The sequence below is a fragment of the Capra hircus genome, chromosome 15, assembly GCF_001704415.2.
Source record: "Capra hircus breed San Clemente chromosome 15, ASM170441v1, whole genome shotgun sequence".
Taxonomy (NCBI): domain Eukaryota; kingdom Metazoa; phylum Chordata; class Mammalia; order Artiodactyla; family Bovidae; genus Capra; species Capra hircus.
The window spans coordinates 27,135,230-27,158,402 of record NC_030822.1 but is presented as its reverse complement, the minus strand read 5'-3'; the positions used below and the strand labels follow the sequence as shown (position 1 = coordinate 27,158,402).

The following is a 23,173-nucleotide window of genomic DNA, read 5'->3' as shown; positions in this document are numbered from 1 at the left end:
GGATGGGAAGTGATTGAGCTCCTCACCCCTGCTTCATATTACTAAGAAGAAAGCTGATGTGCAGTGTCAGCACTCATTTATGAGAAGTCCCAGAAAAAAAACAGAGCGGAAGAAAAGCATGAAGAAATAAAAACTGAGGATTCCTCAGAACTGTACAATGTAAGTCTGGATAAGAAAAAACCTCACATTCAGATATAGTTTAGTCAAATTTGAAATATCAAATATAAAGAAAATATTTAAAGGGAAAAAAGCATTCACCTAAAAAAGGAACAAGAATGAGACCGGCATTGATGTCAACAGCAATAATGGATGAAAAAATTAGAAAATATCACATAGAATGTACATACCCTCTATGCATCAAATATTTGGGGGCAAAAAGTTTTACAAAATAAACCCATGTCTAGAAACTAAAAACAAAAACAATCTTATGTTAAAGAAGTAGGGGAAACTACAAAACACTCACAGTTGAACAATGAAAGCACTACATGTCTAAAATTGCAGGATACAGCTAAAATATAGACATTTATAGCTTTGAATACACATAATTAAGTTAAACATTCAAGAAGTTAAAGAAGAGCCAAACAATAAATTCTTCAAATCTAGCAGAAATCAATAAAATAGCTCATAAGTACAGCAATCAGTGACAAAACTCACTATTATTTCTTTGAAAAGACTATTAAAGTAATTTTAGGAGCAGAGAGCAAGCAGCCTAAAACTCTAGGTGAAGCTCATAAAGTTTTGGAAACATATAAGGCACAAGAAGAAAGAGAAACAAATAAATGAACAGAAATGGTAATCAAAATATTCCCTCATCCACCCAAAGCCCTCTGATGGTTTTACCAAGTTCAACCTAACTTTCAAGAGCAGACAATATCTACCTTATATAAGTTTTTCTAGGAAAATTAAAAGAGAAAAAAAGAAATGTTATCTAACTCATTTTGAGGCCAACGGATCCCTGATATCATAACTGTGTAAGAAGAATACATGAAAAGAAATTAACGCAAAACTGACCAACTAAATCGAACAGTATATGAAAATTAAAAGAAATATACTGCAGTCATTTAGGCAAAGATGGTTCAACATCAGCAAATCCATCAATGTTATTCACTAAGCATTAAAGAAGGGGGGTAAAAAAGAACAGATACAATGAAAATACCAGTAAGTTCCATAAGTTAAGACAAAAAAATAACCTCTTAATATGAGGACTAAAAGAAAATAAAGGGTATTTCTTTAACTTGATGAAAAAAAAATTACTTAACAATACCAATGGAAACATCACATTTAATGGAACAAGACGAGTGTACCAGCCATGACATTCCTGGGACTACTCGATACAGTACTAGAGACGATCCTGACCAAACAGTAAGACAGGCAACGGAAAACATTAAAATTGGAAGACTGAAAGAAGAGGCAAATCTGTCCTTATTTATAGATGATACAATCAACTACACAGAAAACCCAGTAGACTATTAGAATTAATCTAAAAAAAAACGATCTTCAAAATTGGTGGCGGGATTTCCTGGTGGCCCAGTGGTGAATCTGCCTTGCCATGCAGGTAGCACACGTTTGATCTCTACTTAGGGAACGAGGACCCCACATGCCACAGAGCAACTAAGCCCTTGTGCCACAGCAACGGAGGCTGCACACCACAATTACAGAGAGTCTGTGGACCACACTAAAAGACCCCGCGTGATGCAGCGAAGATCCCATGAGCCTCAACTAAGACCCCACACAGTCAAACAAATAAATAACTTTTTTAACTGGTGGAAACAATCTCTTAACCAGAAATACATAATCTTACCCTAACTTAGCAAGTAATTAAGGAAGGATGTACAGGTTCTCTTCTAAAAAAACAACAAAAATCTTGAAAAATTTTCACAATTTTTACTCTCTGCACTTCTAAATTATTATACTTTTTCTTTTTTCAGTGCTTATTTACTTGGCTGCACTGGATCTTAGCTGCAGCACGTGAGATCTTGAATCTTCACTGCAGCATGTTGTTTAGTTGCTCAGTCATGTCCAACTCTTTTCAACCCCATGGGCTGTAGCCCATCAGGGTCCTCTGACCATGGGATTTCCCAGGCAAGAATACTGGTGTGGGCTGCCATTTCCTTCTCCAGGGGAGCTTCCTGACCTAGGGATCAAACCCGAGTCTCCTGAAAGTCTCCTGTATTCCAGGCAGATTCTTTTACTGCTAAGCCACACTACAGCATGCAAAATCCTTTAGTTGCATGTGGCATGTGGGATCTAGGTCCCTGATTAGGGAGTAAACCTGGGCCCCCTGCTTTGGAAGTGATGACTCTTAGCCCCTGGACCACCAGAGAAATCCTGTTTTGAAAGTCTTTTCAAAGAACTAGTAGCTTTGTCAATGACTGCTCTGCTACTTGACAGCTATTTTATTGTTTTTTTTCCATTCATGGATATGACTAATTAACATTGTAAAAATATTAATTCAAAGTATTTATAATGAAAATCTCAACAGAATTTCTAGAATATGACAAAAGGATTCTCAAATTCACATGGCAGAATAAAAGTCTACAAATAGCTAAGACAATTTTGAAAAAGAAGATTTAAGAAATCACTCTATTTGAAAATGATATAATCTAAAGCAAGGTAAGGGGCAGCATCTTATCCAGACTGATTAACAGACTATGTTGGGAAAACCTGATCCCTATAAATAGAAAGGTAAACTAGATCTCTACTGGACACTATACAAATTCAAATGGATCAAAGATCTGGTTACAAAAGGTAAATATAGAAGAAAATGAGGAGAACTAGACAAATGTTATCTTTAAGAAGCACATAGCCAATGGATTGAAATGACTCATTAAGTACAAGAACACAGATACAAAATGGAGGAAGGTGAGGAATGGGAATGGTTATAAGGAAAAAAAAATAAGGGGCTTCCTGGTGGCAATGATGACAGAAAACCATGGTCTGAGGAGTCTGAGTAATTTCATTTTGTTCATTTGAGGTCAACAAAAAACAGGTACATTTTAAGGATATCAAAGGTTTATAAAAAACATGCACAAAGATGCCATATAGAGAGACTTAAAGGCTTTTATAAACCCTGTGAGTACTTAATAGTGATGGAATCCTTATCTCTAGTAAAACTACCCATGTCTTAACTTTCACTCTTTCCCTTTATTAATACCTTTGTGCCAAAATATTCTAGAAATATACCTCAGTCCCACTTTCTTTACCACAAAGGAAGAGGTGAGTTTTTTTTCCTGCTTTCCTGGAGGAAAATGATCTAGGAGCCCATAATTAACAGCATGAAATTAACATGAAATTAAAAGATGCTTACTCCTCGGTTATGACCAACCTAGACAGCATATTAAAAAGCAGAGACATTACTTTGCTGACAAAGGTCTATCTAGTCAAGGCTATGGTTTTTCCAGTAGTCATATATGGATGTGAGAGTTGGACTATAAAGAAAGCTGAGCGCTGAAGAATTGATGCTTTTGAACTGTGGTGTTGGAGAAGACTCCTGAGAGTCGTTTGGACAGCAAGGAGATCCAACCAGTCCATCCGAAAGGAAATCAGTCCTGAATATTCCTTGGAAGGACTGATGCTGAGGCTGATACTCCAATACTTTGGCCACTTGATGCGAAGAGCTGACTCACCTGAAAAGACCCTAATGCTGGGAAAGATAGAAGGCAGGAGGAGGAGCCAACAGAGGATGAGATGGTTGGATGGCATTACTGACTCAATGGACATGAGTTTGAGTAAACTCTGGTAGTTGTTGATGGACAGGGAGGCCTGGCATGCTGCAGTCCATGGGGTGGCAAAGAGTCGGACATGACTGAGCAACTGAATAGAACCAAACTGAATTAACAGCATACTTTGGCTCAAGTCAACAAGTATCAACTGGCTAAACTTGAGGAAGATTTTCCAAAGCAAATACTAAAACAAACTAAACACCTTAGGTCTATGCTACTTCAATAACCATGGCATTAATCCCCCATAATGCTACACCTGATATAGAGAGTAACTTGGTTCAATATTAACATGAATGCATCTATACTAGATTTCATAATATTATAGAGGATAGAAAAGCTGGAAGCACACTGACATACCAGTTCTTTTATTCGTTTTCTGTGTCTACTATGTGGATTATTCAAATGGCTGGTAAGATCGAATATTGTTGGTATGGCATTATCTCGGAGAACTGTCCTGTAAGGACTCTGAAAAAGAAAAATGTGTTAAGGCAGAAACAGTCCTTAAAAATACATTACACACAAACAAAATTGATTGTTAATGATTTCCCCAGTACTACTTCAACTCCAATTCTAAAGTGTAGAGACCTGCAGAATTGATGATGTCAGTCCAGATCAGCTAATTATTTCTAACTCCTTTTACATTTGTCCTTCTGGCAATCTTATAAATGAAGGAACTGAACTGATGATAGGCATAAAAAGTAAAATGTATTTGTATTATATATACATTTTTCTAATTCACTCTTCTAGCTACTTTTCTGTTCTTCCATGAGCCTACAAAGCAAAGCAGGCACAGAAGTTTCTCAAATAAGCTATCCTCTTATAGGTTTCATAATACCTCTTCCCTCCTTTACCTGCCATTCACTCCTCTTTCACTACTATTACTGAGAAGCATTAAGGCACTGTGAAATAATACTGACGAGGACCCAAGAGACCAAGAGCTTCCCTGGTGGCTCAGACAGTAAAGAATCTGTCTGCAATGCAGGAGAACCAGGTTTGATCCCTGGGTTGGGAAGATACCGTGGAGAAGAGAATGGCTACCGACTCCAATATTCTTGTCTGAAGCATTCCACAGACAGAGAAGCTGGTGGGCTACAGTTCATGGGGTCAAAATGAGCTGGACACTACTGAGCCACTAATACTTTCACAGGAGGCTTAGGGGCTAGTCCTTATTCTACCAGTGACTCACTCTGAGACCCTAGACAAATACTTTTCCTTTCTACAGTCAGTTTCTTCTTTTGAATAAAACTCAGGTATTGAATTAGATTAAGTTATTCACACACTAATGATCATAATGCTCATCATTTCAGTTACCCAACCACCTATACTTTTTCATAATTGACTCACTTTTCTAACTAACAAAATCTTAAGGAATAAAAACTATAAAATAATGATTTGATAAGCTAGTTATATTTTTAACACATATTACAAAATTTAAGATAAAAACTGACTCATGTGCCACTTAATATCATTTATATGTCACAAGTTATACACATAATCACATTTTTGCAAACACTGAACCAGGTATTTCTAAATTTCCTTCTAATTATAATATTCTTATCACTGAAGGGTGACCACTCTCTATCCTTATAAACTAATTCAATCTGACTAGAAGCTGGATGCAAATTTAGATGGTGACAGTCTCCTACAGCCAGACAGACCAGAGGTCAGGTAGGGACAAGAAGTTTATTAAGAGGCAGAGTAACAGATGAATAACTGCTACTACATTCCCTTAGCTAGTCCAAAGAAACTGTGCCTTTAATGTCTTCCCAAATTTGCACTGATAAAAACAAAACACACTTCAGTTTAAAAAGCTTTTGTGGGAGCAGTGATTGTTTCAAAGCTAATAAAGCAGATTCAAAGAATACATCAAACCAAAGTAAAAATCCCCATATTTTTTTTAACTCAAGGAAATGAGGTTAGGAAAATATGATGGAAAAATATATAATTAAAGAGAACACACTTAAGTTTTATCTAAGGAACTGTTAAACACATTTGAGAAGAATTTCTATTTCTATTCAATATTTTCTAGTTCAATCACAAGCCTCAGGGAAAACACAAAGAAGAAAATCTATTTCTTAATGACATTCAACTTCTAGTGCTGGGCCAATTATCCTCAGTCTACTATGGAGTTTGAATCAGGGATTGATATGGTACACAATCACTGAAGGGCACAAACACAATACTATACCCTAAGTGCTTTAGCTTTCCTGCTTGGCAAACATCTCAAAAAGAAAAACCATATCCATATACAGAGTGAAGTCTTGATATCTTCCAATTAAATAAACAGAAGAGGGATAAAACACTATGAAGAACTTAAAAAATTCATATAAAATTCATCTATAAAGCAAAGGTATTATAGACCAAAAAACAATACATGAATAAAAAACATGCAATATTTGTACACCTACTCATAAGTAGCCATGCCAAAAAAGGCTACATTCTATTCCTGTGCATGACAATTTTTATTCAGTACCAAAATTTAATCTTTAACTGCTGAATGAAGGCTTGAATATAAAGTAATGATCTTACTTTAGCATCAGAGATAATATTTAGCTTTGGTTGAACTAACCCACAAACGTTTACTGATGAGATCTTAAATGCCAAACTAATGAATTCAAAACTCTTAACAACATTTGGGTATAAATATTAGATAATCCAGCTTTTAACAGCAATATCTTCTATATGTGGAGAATGAAAATCTCTCACATTTGTAATAACTGATTCAAGATTAAAAAATTATGTGGAAATTTAAAAAGTGAAAATCTGTTCTATGCTCTGACTAAACAAGAATAGAAGTGAACTATATATTTTATATTTCTCACATTAATCTTGTTGGAATTAACTGATTAAGAAATGGTATTTATTAATAAAATAAAAATTTAAAAATGCATATGGTGTGTGTATTCAAAATAATTTGGGATATTTTTATTTAATGTCAAGAACATAAAGTTTGCCTTTTAAACATATGAAATCTTTGATTTTGATCATTACCCTGTTAACAAAGCAAGGCAAAAATATCCCTCAAATATTTGTGATTAAACTGTTGAACCGGAATAGGCTCACCTCCCAATGACTTCACAAGTATCTGCTTCAATTAATTTTGAGAAATAAAATAACCCAATCATTCTTTAGTTTTCTGATGCCTCTGCAAAATGTATCTGAAAAAAATATCAAAATAAATTGCTGCATAACAATATATAGTATATCTTCAAATTAAGTTTATGTCTATCCCAATAACTGATGACAGTTATGCCTAAACAAGAATATTTGTTTTCATACCTAAGCAAGAATACTTAACAAAACTGTCTTCCTAACTAGTTTCGTGCTGTGATTCATGGGGTCGCAAAGAGTCGGACACGACTGAGTGACTGAACTGAACTGAACTGAACTAGTTTTTAAAGTGTTTCAAGTCTGCTTTATTTCAATCAAATCTGTCTTTGTGTGCCTTTTACGAATCAAAACAGTAACAGAATCACAGACGGTTAAAAATCTTAGACCTCAGGAATTATTTGGTCTAAATTCTTCATTAGAAATTGAAGCTAAGAGAGGAGAAGTGACCTGGACAAATTTACAGTTAACTGTAATAAGATGGAGAAATTCAGGTCTTGATATGAAATTGCAAATTACTGATGAAAATGTTTTCATCACATGAACTGTATGATTTGCTTCTTGTTGTATCCAGCACATAAAAATTAAGGGTAGGTTCTAACAGTACACACAAAAATTTGCAAAGAGCTCTATCCCTTGATGAAGATTTCACTCATATAAAAGCTCTAGAGAAGCTGTTCCAAATAAAAATGCCAAATTCACCTTAAACATACACATTTATAATCTAAAATTTTCTGAAGGCTACAAAAAAAGTTTAAAAAGTGGTGACCTTTTATAAAGTGGGAATGGGGCATCAGAAATAGAAGGGTTAAAACACACACACACATATACACAAAGGTTTTTAAGAACAAAATAGGTACTATTAAGTTCCAAATCTGTCTTCATCTTAAAGGAAAAACAGTGGCAGGGTGTAAGGATATTCTCCAACATTAATATATAAAGATTTACGTTTCCAACCAAATAGTGAGTGAAAACGAAACAAACAAAAAAGCAAACCCTCTGCTTACTTACAGTTCTGCAGATCATAGAAGTTTCAAAGTGTTTGGCACATAATCGATAATGTTTATTTAGTTGATCAGGTGTTTTATCTTCTAAGTCTGCTCTCCTACAGTTCTCCACCCACTTCTGGCATCTACAAAAATAAAGCCAAAATAAAACTACAGAATATGAGCTTAACATTCAAATTTCAGCATTCAGTTTTAAGGTAAATACCTGTTATGGATAATAGATTTCTGCTCCTCTAGACACAAAAAATGTAACATGATTTGGAGCAGTTGATTAACAACAAAATGAGAGCTGGTAGAAACCTCAGAAATCATTTAGTACATTCATTTACAGACAAGGTTAAGAAGTAACTTGTCAGAGTCATATACAAAATTAGCAGTAAAACTAGAACTTAAACTTGAATCTTTCAACTCCCAGGACATCCTAGCATCAGAGAGGACTTAATGATCAGCAGTACAAGCAAAAAACTGCACAACCACAAGGCCAGTGGCTTGACACTCCCCTTAGGATTTCAACTTAAACAAGCATATGAAAACACATTGTCACTGTAGAAAATTACAAAGTAGATGTTCTATAAATAACTAGAGTTTATTATGGAAGCATAATGGCTATATTCATCTGCTTATTATAAACATGATTATCTACAATGATATGTGCAAACTAGACTGTAAGCTCCACGAATGCAGGGATTGTGTCTACACAATCTAGTACACAGATGGTGTTAAGAGATAGTGACTGAGACAAAGTCCATGTCCTCTTGGTGCTTAAATACCTGTAGGATTAACATCATCTTCATCATCATAATGCTTATTAAGCACTTATTAAGAGCCAGCTGCTGCTGCTGCTGTTTGGCCACTAAATCATGTCTGACTATTTGTGACCCCATGGACTGTACCAGACACTGCTCTAAATTGTTTTCAAAGAGGATAGAAATGTTCTATGCACCTAAAAGAGCAAAACTAAGCTCTTGGTAGAAATTTCAGGAAAACAAAATTACCATGGTGAAATGTTGATTTTCTAACCTAAAATTGTAAAGCATTTCATTTGACCAAGAGGTATTAATTACTATACACAGTAAGGATGCCTAAGATGTCTGTATTTTAATCACATTCTTACACAGTTGTACAATGTGATTATAAATATTTTGATTTTAACATCTAAATTATTGGGTATAAAAACTCACTATAAAACAATTGCCATATTGCTAGAGTTAAGTTTGTTTCTTAATTCTTAAATCTCTGGAGATCTTCCACACAGAACATCACTGTCTGTATTATTTCTGAACCAAATTGAAATAGCTTTCTGATAAAAACAAGACACAGATTCAATCAAGAATAAGTTGAGCAGTTCAGTTCAGTCAATGAGCCGTGTCCAACTCTTTGCAACCTCGTGAATCACAGCACACCAGGCTTCCCTGTCCATCACCAACTCCCGGAGTTCACTCAAACTCACGTCCATCGAGTCGGTAATGCCATCCAGCCATCTCATCCTCTGTTGTCCCCTTCTCCTCCTGTCTCCAATCCTTCCCAGCATCAGGGTCTTTTCCAATGAGTCAACTCTTCGCGTGAGGTGGCCAAAGTATTGGAGTTTCAGCTTTAGCATCAGTCCCTCCAATGAACACCTAGGACTGAATTCCTTTAGAATGGACTGGTTGGATCTCCTTGCAGTCCAAGGGACTCTAAGAAGTCTTCTCCAACACCACAGTTCAAAAGCATCAATTCTTCAGCACTCAGCTTTCTTCACAGTCCAACTCTCACATCCATACATGACAACTGGAAATACCATAGCCTTGACTAGGCGGATCTTTGTTGGCAAAGTAATGTCTCTGCTTTTGAACATGCTATCTAGGTTGGTTATAACTTTCCTTCCAAGGAGTAAGCGTCTTTTAATTTCATGGCTGCGATCACCATCTGCAGTGATTTTGGAGCCCCAAAAAATAAAGTCTGACACTGTTTCCACTGTTTCCCCATTTATTTGCCATGAAGTGATGGGACCAGATGCCATGATCTTAGTTTTCTGAATGTTGAGCTTTAGGCCAACTTTTTCACTTTCATCAAGAGGCTCTTTAGTTCCTCTTCACTTTCTGCCATAAGGGTGGTGTCATCTGCATATCTGAGGTTATTGATATTTCTCCTGGCAATTTTGATTCCAGCTTGTGCTTCCTCCAGCCCAGCGTTTCTCATGATGTACTCTGCGTATAAGTTAAATAAGTAGGGTGACAATATACAGCCTTGACATACTCCTTTTCCTATTGGTGATAGAAGCAAGGTCCAATGCTGTAAAGAGCAATATTGCATAGGAACCTGGAATGTCAGGTCCGTGAATCAAGGCAGATTGGAAGTGGTCAAACAGGAGGTGGCAAGAGTGAACATCGACATTCTAGGAGTCAGCGAACTAAAATGGACTAGAATGGGTGAATTTAACTCAGATGACCATTATATCTAGTACTGTGGGCAGGAATCCCTTAGAAGAAATGGAGTAGCCATCATGGTCAACAAGAGTCCAAAATGCAGTACTTGGATGCAATCTCAAAAATGACAGAATGATCTCTGTTCATTTCCAAGGCAAACCATTCAATATCACGGTAATACAAGCATATGCCCCAACCAGTAATGCTGAAGAAACTGAAGTTGAACGGTTCTATGAAGACCTACAAGACCATCTACAAGTAACACCCAAAAAAGATGTCCTTTTCATTATAGGGGACTGGAATGCAAAAGTAGGAAGTCAAGAAATACCTGGAGTAACCGGCAAATTTGGCCTTGGAGTATGGAATGAAGCAGGGCAAAGGCTAAAAGAATTTTGCCAAGAAAATGCACTGGTCATAGCAAACACCCTCTTCCAACACAAGAGAAGACTCTACATATGGACATCACCAGATGGTGAACACCGAAATCAGATTGATTATATTCTTTGCAGCCAAAGATGGAGACGCCCTATACAGTCAGCAAAAACAAGAATGGGAGCTGACTGTGGCTCAGATCATGAACTCCTTATTGCCAAATTCAGACTTAAATTGAAGAAAATACGGAAAACCACTAGACCATTCAGGTATGACCTAAATCAAATCCCTTATGATTATACAGTGGAAGTGAGAAATGGATTTAAGGGATTAGACCTGATAGACACAGTGCCTGATGAACTATGGACGAAGGTTCATGACACTGTACAAGAGACAGGGATCAAGACCATTCCCAAGAAAAAGAAATGCAAAAAAAGCAAAATGGCTGTCTGAAGAGGCTTTACAAATAGCTGTGAAAAGTTGAGCATAGGGCCCAATGAACTACACCTACTTGTTCCACATCAAATACCTAGAATAAATCTAATGAAAGATGTATAAGACTTCTAATAGAAAATACTTTTAATTTTTATTGTTTCTTTTAGAAAAAAATTTTAAATAAATAAACGGAGCTATACACAAGTTCATGGACTGGTACACTGAGTCCTAAAGATATCAATTCTTCTCAAAATGATTTATTTATTTAATATAATCACAATCTCAAGAAGTTCTCTTATGCATGTCTCTTTGTGTGAGAGAGAGAAATGACAAAGATCATTCTAAAACTTTTTATACAGAAATTCAAAGGATCAGCATAGTCAAGACAATCTTGGGGGAAAAAGTCGAAAGACCTATCTTACCAGACAGACTTATTATAAAGCTTATTAAAACTGTGGTATAGGACTTCTCTGGTAGTCCAAAGGTTAAGACTCTGAGCTTCCATTGCAGGGGATGTGGGTTTCATCTCAGGTCGGGGAATTTCACATGACTCAAGGTGAAGTCAAAAAATATAAAATAATAAAATAAAAATGCATATATCTTTAAAAAAAAGTGTGATATTGGCACAAAAACAAACAAAAAAGTAGACCAAAATGGACAGCTGTGGATGCTTAAGACAAAGGAATCATTGCACAGCGGTTAAGTTAAAAGTTTTCCAATAGTCCTGAATTGGCCATCCATATGGGAAAAAATTAATCTTGACCTGCACTTTCATCTACGGAAAATAAATTCCAAGTGAATTATAGACCTAAATATGAAAGGTAATACAATACAGTTTCTAAAAGATAACATAAAAGACTATCTTAATCACCTTGACACAAAGAACTCTTAAAAAGGCAACAGAAAAAAGTCTAGAGGAAAAGATGAGTAAATTAGGCTACTTTATAGTTAATAACTTATTCATTAAAAGAATCATTAAAGAGTGAAATGGCAACCCACAAAATGGAAGAAGAGATCTGTAATATACCAATCTAACAATGAACTCATATCCAAAATATGTATGAAGAACTCCCTACAAATAATTCAGACAATCTAATATAAAAATGAGAAACTTGAATTGGCCAACACACATGAAAAAAAATGCTCAGTAAAAAGAAAAATAAAATTTTTTAAAAAGTTCAATCTCACTAGTTATTAGGAAAATACTAATTAAAACTGTAACTAAATTATTACCACATACTCATAAAGATGAGTACAATGTAAAAGAAATAACATCAAATGTTGATGAGAAGGTGAAACAACTTTGCCCATCAAGGATAGAAAGGATAAACTGTGGTATACTATTACATACAGACTACTATTTTGGCAATGGAATGAATGAACTAGCTAGATCTCACAAACGTGTTGAGCAAAATAAGTCAGGAGTACATACTATAGGATTCCTTTCATATTAAGTTCAAGGGTAGGCAAAACTCATACATGGTGATTGTACAGAAAAAGAGTTCTTTAACACAGCAGGCCTCAAGTTGCTATCTTCAGAAAGACTTCTTTGTAAGGCTGGTCTTTTGGCTGATGTTGGAACTTGGCTTCTCTACACTGATATAAAAATTTCCTCTAACTGATAAGGTGACTTTTAGTGCCTTGACTCTTCATGCAAACAGTATGACTTTTAATCAAAGTCTGTCCTTTTTCTGGGAGTCTGGAATTTTAGCATATGCTAAGTAGAGAGTGTCTAAGTGACCAGAACTCAATAAAAACTTTGGGCACTGGGTCTCTAAGGGCTTCTCTGGCGCAAATGCTGCATTTTCACTGCTGGAGAAAAGTGGACTCTGAGTGACCAGACATGGGAGGGAGAGAACATAAGGAAGACTACACACAGATCCTTCCAACTCTACCTCTGTCTTTTCCCTCTCTTAGGATGCAGATGTGTGCTCTTACTACATTGCTGTAAGAAACATCAGCTGTGAGTACAACTCTATACTGAGTATATACAGTACAGCTATATACTGAGCTGTGAGTACAACCATATACTTAGTACAACTATATAGTGAGTTCTATGAGTCCAAGTGAATCTCTGAATATGGGGGTGGCTTGGAGACCCCCTCAACATAGTAATGATAGTGAGAACAATGGATACATTTAGAGAGAGGTTAACAACCAGGAGTGGGCACTTTCTGAGGTGCTGGCAATGTTCTCTCTTGAACATGACCTGTGTATATTTACCTTACAAAAATTCATAAAATTCTAGACTACCATTTTTGCACTTTTCCCTATGGATGTCATATACCAATAAAACAGCTTCCCCTCACTCTTCCCCTCCCCGTCAATAGCCAACTAATCTAATGTGCATGTAGTTAAACAGTGCCTACCATGGGGGAGAGTAGGATAATAACTGAAAGGACCACAAGGGAGAGGAAGTTTAGGATGTTAGTAATATTCTTTTTTTTTTTAATCTGGGCAAAATTTTCATGGACATGTCACTCTGAAAATCTAACAAGCTATATACTTATGATTTGCAATGTTCTGTGTATATATGCTTTACATCAATAAGTTATAAAAATTACATATGACCACAAGTCTTTTTTTTTACACATACATATATTTGTGTACATGTTAAAATGTACACTTCTACAGTTATCTCTCAACCTTTTTTTAAAAACTAATGTCTTCCCTGTCCTAGCTCTCCCTGTCACTGTTCTGTGTCCTTTTTTTCCCTTGGCACAGTGGAATGATTCCCCAAGTCCATCAACTTCCAAACTGGTCTTACCTTTCTGTGACCTCTTCTCCAAGTGGAAAATGCTTTAAAAAACCAATTTGAGAATACTATCTTTCTCTGATTAAGATCCTTTAGTGACTTCCCATTACTCTTAGGATAAAGAACCAACTCCTCATGAGTCTTACAAGATTCTGTACAATCTAACCCTTGTTTTCTTTTCCCTCTTCATATCACACCACCCTTCCACTTTAGTACCTCACATGCCTTATTTCAGTTTCATGAATGCACTGTGATTCCTTTTATCATAGGGCTGTTCCCCATGCTGTTTATTCAACCTAGAATACTCTTCTTGTTGCTTTTTTCCACTTCCTTTGCACAGGAAAATCTATGCAAAGATCTGTCTTTAGATCTTCACTCAAATGTCACTTACTGAGGAAAATTTTTCAGATTTGAAAAAAGTACATACATCACACACACATACCCAGGTAGGTAAGACTATTCTACCTCCATGTACAGTAGTCTCCCCCTTATCCATGGGGGATATATTCCAAGACCCTCAATGGGTGCCTGAAACCACGTACAGTTCTGACCCCTATATATACTATGTTTTTCCAATACTAATGGGTAGGTAGTGTATACAGTGTGGATAAGCTGGACAAAGGGATGATTCACATCCAGGACAGGACAGAGTGGGCCGGTGTAAGATTTCATCATGGCTACCCAGAACAGCTAAAGGTTATGAATTTCATCCTGCCAAATCCAAAGGTCACTTCCTGTCTTCAACTTAATCACCCTTTCAGTACCAGTCAACCATTACTGACCACTCCTTTTTAAAGTTTGAAATTTTTTCTTTCAATGGCCTCCTACTAATGCAAGATTTCCAAAACATATTCCAAAGAACACTAGTCAAAGAAATCCTCCAACTAAAAACAAAGGAGGTTTCATGGTCAAATAAATTTGGATAATATTACATACTTTATCCTACATTTGGGGTTTTAGATACTTCTCGGGGATCTTGAATAATTTAGCTAACCTCTCTGTGCCTGCTTTTCTCATCTGAAAGTAGAGACTATCTCAAAATTTATTGCAAGGGTTAACTGAAATAGTCTACATAAAACACACAGAATAGTGCTTGACACACAGAATATGAAGCATTCTATAAGTATTATTGTTATTATTACAATTCGCAGCATTGTTTGGAGGATTAAATAAGATCATATGAAAGTACTTTAAGATTGTATCTTATAGAAGTGATTCTCAAACATCATCGTCTCAGGAGCCCTTTACCCCTTAAATTATTGAGTAACTAAAGAAATTTTGTTTACATACATTTTATCTATCAATATTTATGACTACAGAAACTGCAACTTAGAAATTTAAAAATATTAGTTCATTAAAAATAGCAATTCCATTACATGTTATCATAGATAACATTTTAATGAAATAACTACATTTTCCAAAACAAAAACCATTTAGTGAAAAGAATGGCACAGTTCACCATCTTTGCAAATCTCTTTTATGTCTAACTTTATAGAAGAAAGCTACAGTCTCACATCTGCTTTTGCATATAATCTGTTGCCATACATTGTTTTGGCTGAAGTACAAGAAAGAAATGACTTCTCAATGATACGCAGTTTAAAAGACTATTACAATATTCCTGTTCCCTACATAATTGTGGATGTTCTTTGATAGGACACTGAAACTCCACAAGCGGTGGTTTCTTAAAGATTAAATGCAATGTGGAATCTGAAACCAGACCAATGAGCCTTTTCATACTGTTTGATTAAAATCCACTAGTCTAACTTGCACTTTGAATAGAACTTTCATCCACGTATGTCTTTGTAAAATCATGAATTTATCACTTTGGAAAATCTTAGTAAGTTTGGCAGACTGGCTAAATGGTAACACATTTCATGATATTTTTTTTTTAAAGTCACATTTATCAATATCACCACTGATCTCATCAGAAAAGTCTCATTAGAGAGTTGTCTAGCTCAAGATAATGAATATAAATTTTCCAAAATTCTAACTCTTGCTTGAATGCTTGGCTATCAGTTGTTTTTCTTTAAGTGGCAGGCTTATTTTGTTCATTTCTAAGAAAACGTCTACAAACACCTATATCTGAAGTCATACTTAGAAAATTTTGTAAAACACAATATATAACTTCTCTGAGTAGTGACTTCATAATGTTATAAAGTCCCTGAAAAACTCCATGGTACACTCCTGAGATAATGAGCACAAAAAAGGCAAATAATGTCAGTGTTATTATGAAGTAGTTTTCACCTTTTTGACTCCCTGAAAGGGTCGTGGGGACCCTCCTGAATTCCTGGAAACCACCATTTTACGTTGTACGCATTAGAGTATATTAATTCTCAGTTAACTTTGATTAAACTACCAAAGAATCTTGTAAGACCTCACTACCTCAGGGGAAAGTCAGTACTGTCTGAGAAGAAAAAAGAATGTTTCAACTGCCCAGTTCAGTTCAGTTCAGTTCAATCGCTCAGTCGTGTCCGACTCTTTGTGACCCCATGAATTGCAGCACACAAGCCTCTTGATGAAAGTGAAAGAGGAGAGTGAAAATGTTGGCTTAAAGCTCAACATTTAGAAAACTAAGATCATGGCATCTGGTCCCATCACTTCATGGGAAATAGATGGGGAAAGAGTGGAAACAGTGTCAGACTTTATTTTGGGGGGCTCCAAAATCACTGCAGATGGTAATTGCAGCCATGAAATTAAAAGACGCTTACTCCTTGGAAGAAAAGTTATGACCAACCTAGATAGCATATTCAAAAGCAAAGACATTACTTTGCCAACAAAGGTCCATCCAGTCAAGGCTATGGTATTTCCAGTGGTCATGTATGGATGTGAGAGTTAGACTGTGAAGAAAGCTGAGTGCTGAAGAATGGATGCTTTTGAATTGTGGTGTTGGAGAAGACTTTCGAGAGTCCCTTGGACTGCAAGGAGATCCAACCTGTCCATTCTGAAGGAGATCAGTCCTGGGTGTTCACTGGAAGGAATGATGCTGAATCTGAAACTCCAATACTTTGGCCACCTCATGCGAAGAGTTGACTCATTGGAAAAGACCCTGATGGTGCGAGGGATTATGGGCAGGAGAAGAAGGGGACGACAGAGGATGAGATGGCTGGATGGCATCAACGACTCAATCAACGTGAGTTCTGAGTGAACTCCGGGAGTTGGTGATGGACAGGGAGGCCTGGCGTGCTGTGATTCATGGGGTCGCAAAGAGTCGCACACAACTGAGCAACTCAACTGAACTGAACTAACCTTATCTTCCTACCACTGCCCTTAGGTAAGTTGATTATATATATATATATATATATATATATATTTAAAGTGCATTATTGCTACCTCTTCTAAACCAATATGAGGTATTCGGGTATGAAATTCCACAGAGTGCCATGTATTAATTATACTCTTGAATTTAAAGTTACTTCTAAAAAGCTGTTTTTAAAAGTGTGCACAGGGACTTCCCCGGTGGTACAGTGGGTAGGAACCCATCTGCCAATGCAGGGGACATGGGTTTGATCCCTGATCCAGGAAGATTTCACATGCCACAGGCAACTAAAGCCAGTGCACCACAAATACTGGAGCCCGCATGCTCTAGGGCCTGTGAGCCACAACTAATGACCCCCTGTGTCACAGCTATTGAGCCCTGTGCACCCATGCTCCGCAACAAAAAACCACAATGAAAGCCTGTGCACCGCAACAAAGAGTACCCCTCACTCACTGCAACTAGAGAGAGCCTGCGTGCAGCAACAAAGACCAAGGGGACCAAAATTCTTTTTTCATGTACATGGAATTTATAAATAAAATGAATGGGAAATATACTATTTAACAGCATTAAGTATATTTATATTTATGGTTAGTTAACAATGTGAGTTAACTTTTGAATAATAGAGGGGCTGGCAATGTCACCTTTTATCAACCCTCCCTACAACCCATTTACAGAAGGAAAAAAAAAAACTATAACCATTAACCCTAACAATATAATTATTAATTCAGTAAGCAACTCTGGAAACTATTTCTTTATTATAATAAACTGGGCAGGGTGAAAAATTGTCAAATACAGTAGAATTTGAAATCCTATAGTATTGATTTTTGGTTCTGATACAAAGTTAAGACCTTTAATACATTAAGCAAAATTTGACAGACATAAAAGGACTAGTACTGTATGACTGACTTAGATAACATGAGTATAAAGTACCTAAAACAGAAAAATTCATGAAGACTGAAAATGGACTGGGGTAAAAAGTTACTGCTTAATAGTTAAGTTTTTGCTCAGGATAATGAAAAAGGCATGGAAGTAGACAGTGGTGATGAATGCAGAACACAATGAATGGTAACTAATGCCATTGGATTATAGACTCAAATATGCTTTTTAAAAAAAAGATTAAAATGGCAAATTTTATACTACTGCCATTTACATAAGGTACTTGAGCATACATGGATTTTGGTATCTGCAGGGGATTCCTGGAAACAATCCTCTACAGACACCAAGACACGCCTGTGTATTTTTATCAAAAAATTTTTAAATTAATAACATGATACACCAAAAGCCACTTAACTGCACATTTTAAAAAGGTGAATTGTATGGTATGCGAATATCTTAATAAAGATGTTTTTAAAAGAGTTTTTAAAGAGCTCGTAATTTGGTCATGAAATACTCAAAGGGCTCTTACATATAGGTTGGTACAAAAGTAATAGCCGTCTCACATTGCTGAACTTTGCTGTTTGACAGTGGAATACATTCTTATACAAATGTGGCTATACATCATTTTAATGCTACCCGTCTGATCCACTACAGCTTTCTGAATCCTGGTGAAACTATTACATCTTAGTAGTACGCTCAGCAAATCAGTGAGATGAACCAAAAACTGCAACGCCTGCAACCAGCATTGGTCAACAGAATGGGCCCAATTCTCCTCCACAGCACATCACACAACCAACGTTTCAAAAGTTGAATATACTGGGCTATGAAGTTTTGCCTCATCCGCCATATTCACCTGACCTCTCATGAACCAACTACTACTTCTTCAAGTATCTGGACAACTTTTTTGCAGACAAAATGCTTCCACAACCAGCAAGAGGCAGAAAATATTCTCCAAGAGTTTGTCAAATCCAGAAGCACCATTTTTTATACTACAGGAATAACAAACTTATTTCTCATTGACAAAAATGTTTTGATTGTTAACTGTTCCTCTTTTGATTAATAAAGATGTATTTGAGCCTAGTTATAATGATTTAAAATTCACAGTTGAAAACCACAGTTACTTTTTCACCAACCTAATAAAATAGGGCAGAGTCCAGCGCCAGTCCCTGACAGTCCAGTGGTTAAGACTCTACCGCCACTACAGGGGACACGGGTTCAATCCCTAGTCAGAGAACTAAGAGCCTGCATGTCACAAGGCCAGGCCAAAAACCAAATTAAAAAATAGATAAAACAGGACACAGCTTTGTTCACTGTCACCTGAGAACAAAAGACCTCTAAAGTATAAATTATAAGGGGGAGGCACATTTCCACTCGACACAAGGAAGAAACAATAGTCAATGCTGTCCAGAATCCTCAAGTATCCCCTCACAAAACTGTAATTCAAAAGACACATGCACCCCCATGTTTATAGCAGCACTATTCACAATAGCCAAGACATAGAAACAATCTAAATGTCCATTGAAAGATGGATAAAGAAAATGAGGTACATATCTATAATGGAATACTACTCAAGACATAACAAAGAATTTAACAATATCATTTGCCGCAACATGGATGGACTTAGAGATTACCATACTAAGTAAGTCAGAAAAAAAAAGACAATACCATATGATATCACTTATATGTGGAATCTAAAACACGACACAAATGAACCTATCTACTAAAGAGAAACAGACTCACAGACATAAAGGACATACTTGTGGTTGCGAGGAGGGTTGGACTGGGAGTTTGGGGTTAGCAGACACAAACTATTACACATAGAATGGATAAACAGCAAGGTCCTATTGTGTAGCACAGGAAACTACATTCAATATGTGATAAAACATACTGTACAAAATTTTTTAAAAGAGTGTGTGTGTGTGTGTGTGTGTGTGTGTGTATATATAACTAAATCACTTTGCTGTGTAGCAGAAATACAACATTGGAAATAAACTATACTTCAATTTTTTTTAAGGCAAAAAATCCTAGAGTCATTCTTGACTTCTGTTTTTCTCTTACAACCTGTATCTACACCATTAAAAATCCTGCTGGCTTCACCTGCCAAATAAACCTCAAATGCAACTACTTACCACCTCCACCTCTATAAACTTAGATTACTGCAATTAAACCTGGATTACTGCAACTGCCTTTAACTGGTCTTTCTGCTCTCACCTTTGCTTCCCTATAATGTACTCATCAAGTTAGCCAGTGATTCTGTTAAATATTTAAGTCTCTCTTCTAAACCCTTTGAAGACTTCCTATTTCACTCAGGATGCCATTGTGCTTTCCACAGCCTACAATAACCTACACAATTTGCACCTACCACAAACACATGTACATTTTTCTGGTCTCATCTCTTTCTCTCCCATGTCCCTTTGGGCTTCTCTGGTGGCTCAGAAGGTAAAGAATCTGCCTGCAATGGGGGAGACCATGGTTTGATCCCTGGGTAGGGAAGATCTCCTGAAGAAGGGAATGGCAACCCACGCCAGTACTCTTGCCTGGAGAATTTCATGGACAGAGGAGCCAGGCAGGCTACAATACATGGAGTGGAGAAAAGGGTCAGAAGCGACTGAGTGACTGACCTTCCTTAAATCAGCTTGAGGACTCCTGCTTGTACCTCTAACAAGCATGCCCTGCCTTTACATTTACTGTTTCTACAGACTGAAATGTACTTCCCCTGGACACTTCCATGGGTGACTCCCTTACCTACTTAGGGTCTTTGCTCAAATAGACTTTCTTAGTGAGGCCTTCTCTGATAATCCTATTTAAAATAGCAACTGTGCCTCCCCTGCCGCTGCTGCTAAGTCACTTCAGTCGTGTCCAACTCTGTGAGACCCCATAGACGGCAGCCCACCAGCCTCCCCGGTCCCTGGGATTCTCCAGGCAAGAACACTGGAGTGGGTTGCCATTTGCTTCTCCAGTGCATGAAAGTGAAAAGTGAAAGTGAAGTCGCTCAGTCCTGCCGGACTCTTAGCGACTCCATGGACTGCGGCCCACCAGGCTCCTCTGTCCATGGGATTTTCCAGGCGAGAGGACTGAAGTGGGGTGCCACTGCCTTCTCCGGTGCCTCCCCTACTACTCCTATTCCCCTACCCTCCCAGGCCCCTCCCGTCAAACATTTGCTTTTTCTCCATAATATTATGACTGTGTGGATCACAATAAACTGTGGAAATTTCTGAAAGAGATGGGAATACCAGACCACCTGACCTGCCTCTTGAGAAACCTCAGGAAGCAACAGTTAGAACTGGACTTGGAACAACAGACTGGTTCCAAATAGGAAAAGGAGTATGTTAAGGTTGTATATTGTCACCTTGCTTATTTAACTTCTATGCAGAGTACATCATGAGAAATGCTGGGCTAGAAGAAGCACAAGCTGGAATCAAGATTGCCAGGAGAAATATCAATAACCTCAGATATGCAGATGACACCACCCTTATGGCAGAAAGTGAAGAGGAACTAAAAAGCCTCTTGAAAGTCAAAGTGGAGAGTGAAAAAGTTGGCTTAAAGCTCAACATTCAGAAAACAAAGATCATGGCATCTGGTCCCCATCACTGCATGGGAAATAGATGGGGAAACAGTGGAAACAGTGTCAGACTTTATTTTTGGGGGGCTCCAAAATCACTGCAGATAGTGACTGCAGCCATGAAATTAAAAGACGCTTACTCCTTGGAAGGAAAGTTATGACCAACCTAGATAGCATATTCAAAAGCAGAGACATTACTTTGCCGACTAAGGTCCGTCTAGTCAAGGCTATGTTTTTTCCAGTGGTCATGTACGGATGCGAGAGTTGGACTGTGAAGAAAGCTGAGCACCGAAGAATTGATGCTTTTGAATTGTGGTGTTGGAGAAGACTTTTGAGAGTCCCTTGGACTGCAAGGAGATGCAACCTGTCCATTCTGAAGATCAGCCCTGGGATTTCTTTGGAGGGAATGATGCTAAAGCTGAAACTCCAGTACTTTGGCCACCTCATGCGAAGAGTTGACTCATTGGAAAAGACTGATGCAGGGAGGGATTGGGGCAGGAGGAAAGGGGACGACAGAGGATGAGATGGCTGGATGGCATCACCGACTCAGTCGACATGAGTTTTGAGTGAACTCCGGGAGTTGGTGATGGACAGGGAGGCCTGGCGTGCTGCGATTTATGGGGTCGCAAAGAGTCGCACACGATTGAGCGACTGAACTGAACTGATTCATCACCATCTGATACACGGTGTATCTACTTATTTTCCCCCACTAGAATATAAACTCCATGAGAACAGAGTCTTCGTTTTAGTTATCTATTCTCTCTCAGTGCTCAGAACAATGTCTAGTACATAGTAGGCCTTCTATAAATATTTGCAGAACAGCACGCTATATTATAATCGGCTACTTATATATAAATATTATATATCTACCTCCTTAAATTGATTGTAAGCTTTCTGCAGGCAGGAACGCTGTCTCGTAAACCCTGAATTTCTGGGACCTCTAACGTTAGTGCCCTGACACACACAGTAGATACTGACCTGAAATGAATGAACCAACAAGACACGCCAAGGAAAAATCCTCAGACTTTCAAATACAGTCCCTACTCTATCACTCTCTAAATATAAGTGAGAGCGGGTGTGTTACCTCAAGGATGACGTTTCAATAACAACTACCAAGCCCTCTCGCGTACCCGTCCTCTCCCACGCCCGTTATCCCCACATTAACCAAGTGAGATAATGAGTAACGGTCAGGAACAGAATTTGAACCATGAACAAGTCCGAAGGAGGGAGTAGTTGTGACTGGAGATCAAAGGTGTTCAGACTTCGAAAAGAAACATTGTCCCGGGGGTAGAAGGGCCCCGGAGACTACAACCATAGATTCCAGGTCCCTCTTTTGACAGCTAGGCTAACTAAAGCCCAGAGAGGAAAGCGGCTTGTCCGAGGTCACACAGTAAGCAAATCAGGGCGAGAACCCACCTTACCCACTCGCGCCGCCCAGTTGCCTCTTATTCGAGTGGTGCCCAACACGCAGAGCCCCCGCGGACACACGTGCTCCGAGGCCCCCGAGCGCCCGCCGCCCACAGCTCGAGGCCAGCTCCCCACCTCGGAGCCGGGTTGGGGTCAACAATTGTGCCCCCCCCCCACCCCAACACGCTCCTCTTAGCCCTGGAGCCTGCCCAGGGCCAGCGGCTGGCAGCACGAGCCGCCGTAGAGGGCCCGGGCTACCAGCTCC

General features: G+C 37.9%; 1 protein-coding gene across 3 annotated transcripts in view; it reads right to left on the bottom strand.

Moving 5' to 3' along the window:
- Positions 1-23,173, bottom strand: part of THAP12 (THAP domain containing 12) — a 28,965-nt gene that overhangs the window by 5,388 nt on the left and 404 nt on the right. For 2 of the 3 annotated variants that reach the window (XM_018059322.1, XM_018059326.1), the window contains exons 2-3: positions 7,842-7,962; positions 4,080-4,187 (exon numbers count right to left, since the gene is read on the bottom strand). In XM_018059322.1, coding sequence (XP_017914811.1) covers positions 4,080-4,187; positions 7,842-7,962 — 229 coding nt within the window. Of the gene's footprint in view, positions 1-4,079; positions 4,188-6,785; positions 6,881-7,841; positions 7,963-23,173 lie in introns of all 3 variants that reach the window. The other variant, XM_018059323.1, reaches the window with a different exon arrangement.